The sequence below is a fragment of the Mesitornis unicolor genome, unplaced genomic scaffold (assembly GCF_000695765.1).
Source record: "Mesitornis unicolor isolate BGI_N332 unplaced genomic scaffold, ASM69576v1 scaffold41156, whole genome shotgun sequence".
In the NCBI taxonomy this organism is placed as follows: Eukaryota; Metazoa; Chordata; class Aves; order Mesitornithiformes; family Mesitornithidae; genus Mesitornis; species Mesitornis unicolor.
In genome coordinates this window covers 1-7,793 of record NW_010189650.1, presented here as the reverse complement: position 1 = coordinate 7,793, position 7,793 = coordinate 1, and the positions used below count along the sequence as shown (strand labels likewise).

Below are 7,793 nucleotides of genomic sequence, written 5' to 3'. Positions count from 1 at the left end.
GAGTTTCTCTGAGTGGAGGAGATGAGAAGGATGGGATCATTTCCAAGCTCTTTGTGCTCCAGTGTGGTGCCAAGGTCACTTTGGGTGCTTGCCTTCTCCTTTTGGACAGCTTTCCTGGCGCAGGTGAACTTCAGACAGCAAGAAGGGAAGGAGCAGCCTTGTCCCTGTGACAGATGGAAGCACTTAGAGAGCATGATGCAGTTTGGAGGATATTCCTTTTCTTTGCTGATTTCTGAACACAAATTGCTGCTTTTTGGTGAAAAATCAAGAGTTCTGCAAAGTGCAGGTAATGGCATCAGGACAATACCTGGGCTGCCAGGTGGGAGCAAGCCCTCGGATGGCTGAGAAGGTGCTTGATCCCCAGGCCATGTGCAGAGAGGGGCTCCAGTGCTGTGGCGAAAGGAGCCGAGAGCTTCAGGGCTGAGGGACTACGAGGGACGACTGCAGAGCAGTGGTCCTGGGGTTTTGGAGGCTGCTGGGATGGGTGACCACGTCCCTCCATCCCATCCAAGCACGGGGATCTCCGCAGCGGTACATTGGTGACAGGTAAGAGGGGAGCTGGGATGTGGGTTTGTGCGCCCTGGGCTCTTCCATGCATGGAGATGTGCCTGTGCAGCAGCTTGGGGTGTTACCTGTGCCTCAGCAGGAGTATTAAAATATTTGCTATCCAAAATGTACCTGGGGGGGCAGCTCAGCCCTTCTCCGCTCAAAAATGAGGCACAGCCAGCAGCGCTGGGGTTCCTGCAGTGCAACTGCTGCTGGAGGATCATCGCTCTCCCCTGAGTAATGGAAAGTAGTGCTCGAAACCCTTGGGACGTTGTCGGTACGACAGGATATGGAGCAACTTGAGGCAGAAACCGTGAAGCTGTTTATTTTTTTGGTAGGAAGCAATTTCTGGGCAGATTTTGTTCCCAAGTGCTATTGCCTGTGTCTCGTTCTGATGTGGAAGTTGTCTGAATTCTTCACAGCCCAACTATGACAAGTCACTTAAAAATATCACAGTCCTAACCTAAACTGGTCTGAATTTGGGATTTATCTGGCCGGGAGCGTTTGCTGTGTCAATTCCCACCAGGGTCAAAGGTGCAGGATGTGTCAGGTTAGGGAAAAACAACCAAACGAACAGAAAATACCAATCAAACTGGAAAAGTTGGACTGGAGGCTTCCAGATGGCGATCTCCCACCTTCCCGCAGTGCCTGGGTGGTCCGTGGAGAAGGGACACAAAAAGGACAGACAATATGGGCTGTATTTTGAGGCAGGACTGGTCCAGACCAAGGCAAAATAGGTTTTCGAGCCTCTCAATGAAGTTTTTTTCTGGAAAAGTCATGTCCGCCCCTGCAGCTCTGCCTTTATTCTGAATGGGGGTTTTGGCTCCATCTCTGCTGAGGAGAGGGAAGGGAGCTGTGGTGTGACACAGCCAGGGCCACCGGGACCGAGTGACAGTTCTGTCCTTGGAGATATTGTTGTTATTGTTCCACGGAGCTGTCGATTGTGCAGGAAGAGCAGGAAAACTCCTGGGAGCATCCCCTGGCCCTGGTGGGACCCTCAGGCTCTGGTGCCTTCCCAGCATTGCTCTGCCTTTGGTTGCAATTTTTCTTCTCTAACGCCACATTCTGCTTTCTGCCATGAAAATAATTTCCAATTAAAGGCATCCTCAGAGCCTGTCCGGCTGTGAATTAGCCTGGATTTTGGTGGCTGGCTCATGAACTCATCCAAGTCCCGGGGATAACGAGGGAGCAGAGCCTCGAGAGCGATGTATCAGTCAGGGATTTTGCTCATCGCCTTGAACTCACCGCAAGCTGGGATGCAGACGCCCTTTGCTCACCTTCAGAATTTCGCTCTTTTCCTTCATCCCGGAGCTGAGCGAGCAACAGCAGGGCTACGAAACACAGCCCTGCTTCAGCGCTGCCTCCTGCTTCTGCCCTCCAGGGATTTCAGGGCTTGCTGAGACCCTGGGAAGGAGCCGGCCACACACTCCAGCTTCTGGGGAAGGGATTATCTTGACTTTTGTGACTCAGCCCGCCTGTTTCCCTCCATGGAAAAAGAGAGGAGCTGGCACGAATCCTCACTTTGTCACCTGTATTGGCTGCCTAAACGGGCTCTGTTCCCAGTGACCTCCCCCAGGTTGGCAGTGCCAACCACTGTTGCTCTCCCAGGCACCTCGAGGGTGTCCGCATGCTGAGGGCAATGGCAGGGATGTGACAACTGCTGCCTCTCCATCAGCAAAACTGATAGAGATCAAGGTAGGAGCCGGCTGCAGGGCCGGTGAGGAAGAGGAGGGAACAGCAGCTCCGTGGCCCCAAAGCACGGCTGGGGGGGGGTCAGGCCCTGGGTTCTGCTCTCCACTTGGAGTGAAAGGCTTCAAAAGCCCATGTTATGAGGTGATTCAAACACTACCAAGAGAAGTGGGAACTGGTAAAATGAAGGTTACTGATGCTGTGGCCACGTGGCCAGGGAGACATGGGAGCATGTCCTTCAGGGGCTGTTTTTGGGGCGTTGAAACCCCTTTGGTTAGTGCAGCACAGGCTGCCAGCACTCCCCATGGGGCAATGGAGCCGCTGTGGCCACCCCCTCCCTGACTCCATCAACCCTGGTCACAGTCCCCAACAGAGAAGGAAGGGGTCAACTCTGGTCTCTAGGCAACCAGGCCGGGGCCTGTTCCGCAGAGCCTGGGGCCGGACTGGGACCAGAGCCCAGGGACATGTTCCCTGCTGAGGTCTCGTCTCTCCTGTGCTTCCCACTGGAAACAGGGGCTTTTTTTGGGAATTCCCTGGCTGGAGAGGAACTGCAGTGCCCTGTGCTGGGATGAGCAGCAGTGAGGGGGACAGGGGAGCCTGCAGGGCTGGGCGGTCCAGATTTGGGGGTGAGGATTGTGAGGTGAGCCCCAGTGCCCTCCCTGGCTGAATGCAGGCGATATCCCCGGCTCGGCACAGGGGGGGAACACTGGCCTTGCTGGGATTTCGATGGAGACCCAGGTACCGAACAGGGTGGGAGAGCTCCACTCATCTGTTCTTCCCCTACTGATAAACTCGAAAAGGGAGTGTGTTTCACGATGCCCTAACTATGACATCACGATGACATTACAAATGCTCTTCTTTTCTTCATCACGCGCTCCCTCCTGTGCCAAACAGATGAGCGGGTGCCGAGGGACGAGCAGGGGACACACAACCACCCCCTCACCTGGGTTTCATTTCTCCCCTTGGAAAGCAGGCCCGGCCCTGTTGGGGCTTCCTTGCATCCTTCCTGAGGCATCTACAGAGGAACCAGCAGATTTAGCTGGGAAAAATGACGGACTCAAAGGTAAGATCTGAAGCAGGACCCAAAACTGAGCTTCTCCAGTGGTGCTATGGAGGACCTGATTTGGGGATGTCACTTGCAGAAAGAACTGCCAGAGTTGGGTTATGGTGGGGCTGATTCCTCCTGTGCCGGGGATGAGGCCGTGGGCTGAGATTTGGGTGCTGGGGGAGGCAGGGTTGGGAGGTGTGGGTCAGCTGAAGAGATGGGCAGCGCTAACCTCAGCTAGAAATCACCTTCCTGGGGATGTGAGCACTCCCGCTCCGCTCCTGGGCACAGCCAGCAGGGTTCACTCATGTCCTCAGTCGGGTGGGTTTGGTTCTGGCTCCCATGGTCCTCACAGTGGTGTCAAACAGCGGGAGGAGGTGATGCCATTACCCCCCTCTGCTGTCAACCTCTGCTGGTTGGGTCTCCTCAAGTGACCAAACTCTCCCTCTCCGTGGCAGCAGCAAACGGCCGCTCAGACGCAGAAATCTTCGGACTTGTCCGTGAAGGAGAATGAAAATGTGGCCAAAGCTGAGGTCTGGAGGCTGCCGAAGCAGTTTCAGCCAGCAGTGGAGAAGAGGAAATCTTACAAAGGCAGCATCAGGCAGCAAATGCAGGCTCAGGAGTAAGTGCAGCTTCGCTCGGCTGTGTTGCGCTCGGGAAGTTCCTCCAAAATCTGGAGATCCCGGTGCTGAAATGGGGAGGGATAAGGCCCTGCTCCGCTGTTGCAGGTGGGATGTGCTAAGTGTCGTTTGTCACTCTGTTTTTACAGAAGAAAAATTAAGTCACTGGCTCAAGAACACAAAGAGGCGCAGCAGATGCTGAGCCAGATCGTGTCCCTGAGAAGCACGATGCCGGACGACAGGAATTGTGAGGTGCAGCAGTGCCTTCTGCAGACCAAGGATCGGTGCAATTCTCTGATCAGAGACAGAAAAGCCCTCTTAGCTGATCTGGACAAGGAGGTAAGAGCTTCTGGACCATGCCTGGGCTCAGCACGGTGGAGCAGAACAGTCACAGAGTGAAGCCGATGGCTGAAACTCTGCCATGTGAAAGGCATTTCGTTCAGGCCTTGGTATTAAACGCTGCTTCCTGGCCAGAAACACATGGCAATGACACATGGATGACACAGGCTCCCATTCAAGTCAGCTGAGCTGGATAGAAAAGGAAGGTCTGACTCTCAGCCTTGTCCCACCAGTCACACACATGCCTGGGGTCACGCAGCATCCCTCTGCCTTTCCTTTGACTCTTTTTCTTGTGAAAAAGAGGCAAAAACGGAACATGGAGTTGTGCCGCCTGAGTCATTGCAAACAGAGGAGCAGCAACATCCGAGGGGCGTCCCGTCGCTTCTCCTAAGGTTGGCTTGCCCGCTTCTGGCAAGTTTTCCCTTATTCCCAGGGGGAACTGCACAGATCCCTGTCCGCCCAGCACAAAACCACCCCCAAAACCCCATCCTCTTCACCTCTTCCACTCTCCAGTGCTGCTGTGCCTCACTCAACACCTGCTGGGCTTCCCTCTGCAGCCAGCTGCGATTCCTCCGTGACACAAAAAGAAAGCCCTTCCCAGTCACAGTTGATGATTCTGTGTGTGCAGGATGGGATCCTGTGGGATTAAAGCTGCTTCTAGAACTGTGAGCTCATTAATGACACAGTTGCTGTAGTTCAGGTCAACAGAGGGTATTTTTTTTGGCTCCGTGTCCTGACAAGAGTCCAGAACGTAGGGGTGGAGATGACACTTTCTTTTTTAATGATTATGATTATGATTTTATTCTCTGTGTGTGCAGATACTAGAGCTGGAAAAAAAGATTGCATGGCAATACCGGAGAGCAGTGAAGGTGAAGCAAGTGAGAAACAGCAAGCGGCTGCAGAAGCAGATGGAGATGCTGGAGCTGGATCTGTACAACGTAAGTGGACATTTTGCAGACCATCGGAGACCACCTGCAGGAGCTGTGCACAAAATGCTTTTTGGTCAGCACAAAGGGTAACGCTGCAGCTGCGTTTGGTTGACACAAGCTACATGAAGGACCTGGCTTGTTCCCCTGGCCTGACTGCTCCCAGAATATCTCCAAAGCTCCTTCAGGCTTGGTGACCCAAATGCAGCACTTGTGCCATGCCAAGGAGCCTGAAGGTCTGCACCTGTGTAGCGATCAAACCCAGCTGCCCGAAGCCACCTTGCCTTGGACAAAGCCATCTCCAGGTCTCTGTGGTCATCGGTCTGGCCTGCTGTCACCTGCCCTGTCCTGGGGAGAAGCAATTTAAAACCTCTTGAGCTGTGTTTGTCCCAGCCCTGGTCAAGGTCTTTCAGCAGAGACCCGAGCCCCCCAGTCCTGTACCAGCTTCAAACCTTCTCTGTCCCTCTCCCCAGGCCACTGTGCATTTCAATACCATCCTGACCTGGAACAACAACCTCTGGGAGGAGATCGAAAGCCTGCAAGCCCAGAAGGCCATGTTGGACGAATCCTACTTGAAGCTCCACACAAATGTGCATCAGCAGAGGAGGAGGATGAGCACTGCCGTTGAGCAGGCTGAACAAGACTACGAGCAGTGGTAGGAGGCCTTGAGAACCCTTGGTAGCAAACTCAGCACTGACAGGCAATGCCAGCAATGAGTATTGATGTTGAGAGAGACCGATTGCAACTCCAGAGAGAGGATTCAGTGCTCTGCTCTGGAGTCGGGTGCTAAGGGTTAGGTGCCTGGTCAGGGCAGGGAGACTGGGGCTCCAGGGGGATTTGCTCCACCTGCACTCAGCACTGGTGAGGCCGCACCTCAAATGCAGTGCTCAGTTTTGGGCCCCTCACTACAAGAAGGACATTGAGGGGCTGGAGTGTGGCCAGAAAAGGGCAGCGGAGCTGGTGAAGGGTTTGGAGAAGAAGAATTATGAGGAGCAGCTGAGGGAGCTGGGGTTTAGTCTGCAGAAGAGGAGGTTGAGGGGAGACTTTATCGCTCTCTACAACAGCCTGAAAGGATGGGGTAGAGGTGGGTGTTGGTCTCTTCTTCCACGAAACTAGCAAGGGGACAAGAGGAAATGGCCTCAAGTTGCACCAGGGGAGGGTTAGATTGGATCTGAGGAAAAATGTCTGTGCTGAAAGAGTGGTCGAGCACTGGAAGGGGCTGTCCAGGGAGGTGGTGGAGTCCCCATCCCTGAAGGGGTTCAAGAAGCGCCTGGATGTGGCACTCTAGGACATGGTTTAGCGGCCCTGGTGGGGTCGGGTTGACGGTTGGACTTGATGATCTTGGAGGTCTCTTCCAACCGCAGCGATGCTGTGATTCTGTGTTTCTGCCCCAGCTGTTTCTCAGGATGGGGTACCTTGGCCCATATCTCTTTCCTCTGAGTCCTACCTGAACTCATAGTGCGGGATGCAGCAGACCTGGAGCAAAGAGCAACTTGCCCTGGTCAGAGTCAGCCTGGCTGCCTCAGTTTCCCCACCAAGAGCTGTGTTAGCCTTGCTGCTGTTAGCCTTGGGTTGATACGACTGCTCCTGGATGAGAGCCATGCTTGGCACCTGAGGGGCTTTGCTAGGCCAGGCATGGCCAGGGGTACAAATCCTGACGCCTATGTGTGGTCTGACCTGCTGCTCTCTGTGGGCAGGACGGAGCTCCTGGAGGAGTTTTCAGTCGAATATGAGAGGTCCAGCAAAGACACTGTCCAGCACGAGGTGGAGATGCAGAAGTGGGAGCAAGTCCTTGACCAGGAGGCCAAACCGAAAACCTTCAAGCTCACCAAATTGACAGACCGCTCTGAGCTGGAGGAGGAGGCCAAAAAGCTAAAAGGTGAGAGAAACCACGTGCGTCTGGGACCACAAAGCAGGAGCCTGCAGGGTGCCAAAGGGGTGACTTATAGCTCTGCATCCCCAAGGCAGGACCTCTCCCCTGCCTGCAGGGTCCTTCACCCACCCTTCGCCCCACAGTAGAAAAAGATGAACAGCGATAGCCAAGTGAGGCCACCCCAAACCATGTGTCCTGGGGTGCCCTTGGAGGAGAGGGAGGGATGGGGAGGCAGGGAGCTGCCTCTGTGTGCAGCCACGGCTCCTTTTCTCCTCCCAGAGAGGGATCCCACTGTGTCTGCTCCATTTTCATGCAGGCTAGGAGCTCCTGGCTTAATTTCTGAATGTAAAGAAGACACCTTCTGCCTCATCCCCCCACACCCCACAGCACCCTCAGGGGAAGGCTCTGCTAGGGCGGCCCATGGGGACACGCACAGCTCAGGCTCTCCATCTCTCCCTCAGCCCAGAGGCCCAAGAGGAGCCATGGGGAGAGTTTCGAGAGACAGGAGGCGGCCTACAAGCACCTGCAGGAGCTGGCAAAGAACGGGGACGTCGACCAGCTGGTGCGTGATTACATCGACAAGGAGGAGGAGAACTTTGCAAGCCTCCGCAACATCATTGAGCAGAGCAACCAGCTGGAGAAGATGCGGTGGAAGATGAAGGTCCTCCAGGTCTGTTCCAGGCTCTTCACGTCTCCCCTTTCTCTCCTTTTGGCCTGGGGTGGCTTTTTCCTCTCCCACGTGTCCAGCATCACTT

The 7,793-nt window shown here is 54.7% G+C and overlaps 1 protein-coding gene across 1 annotated transcript; it reads left to right on the top strand.

Moving 5' to 3' along the window:
• Positions 1-3,283: 3,283 nt before the first annotated feature.
• CCDC63 (coiled-coil domain containing 63) lies at positions 3,284-7,708 on the top strand (the record flags this gene model as incomplete). The annotated part of the gene is made up of 7 exons (XM_010186145.1): positions 3,284-3,298; positions 3,739-3,902; positions 4,050-4,239; positions 5,058-5,177; positions 5,639-5,820; positions 6,863-7,036; positions 7,480-7,708. Coding segments are annotated over exons 1-7 (1,074 nt in total), but the record flags the coding sequence as incomplete, so codon positions are not given.
• Positions 7,709-7,793: the final 85 nt, after the last annotated feature.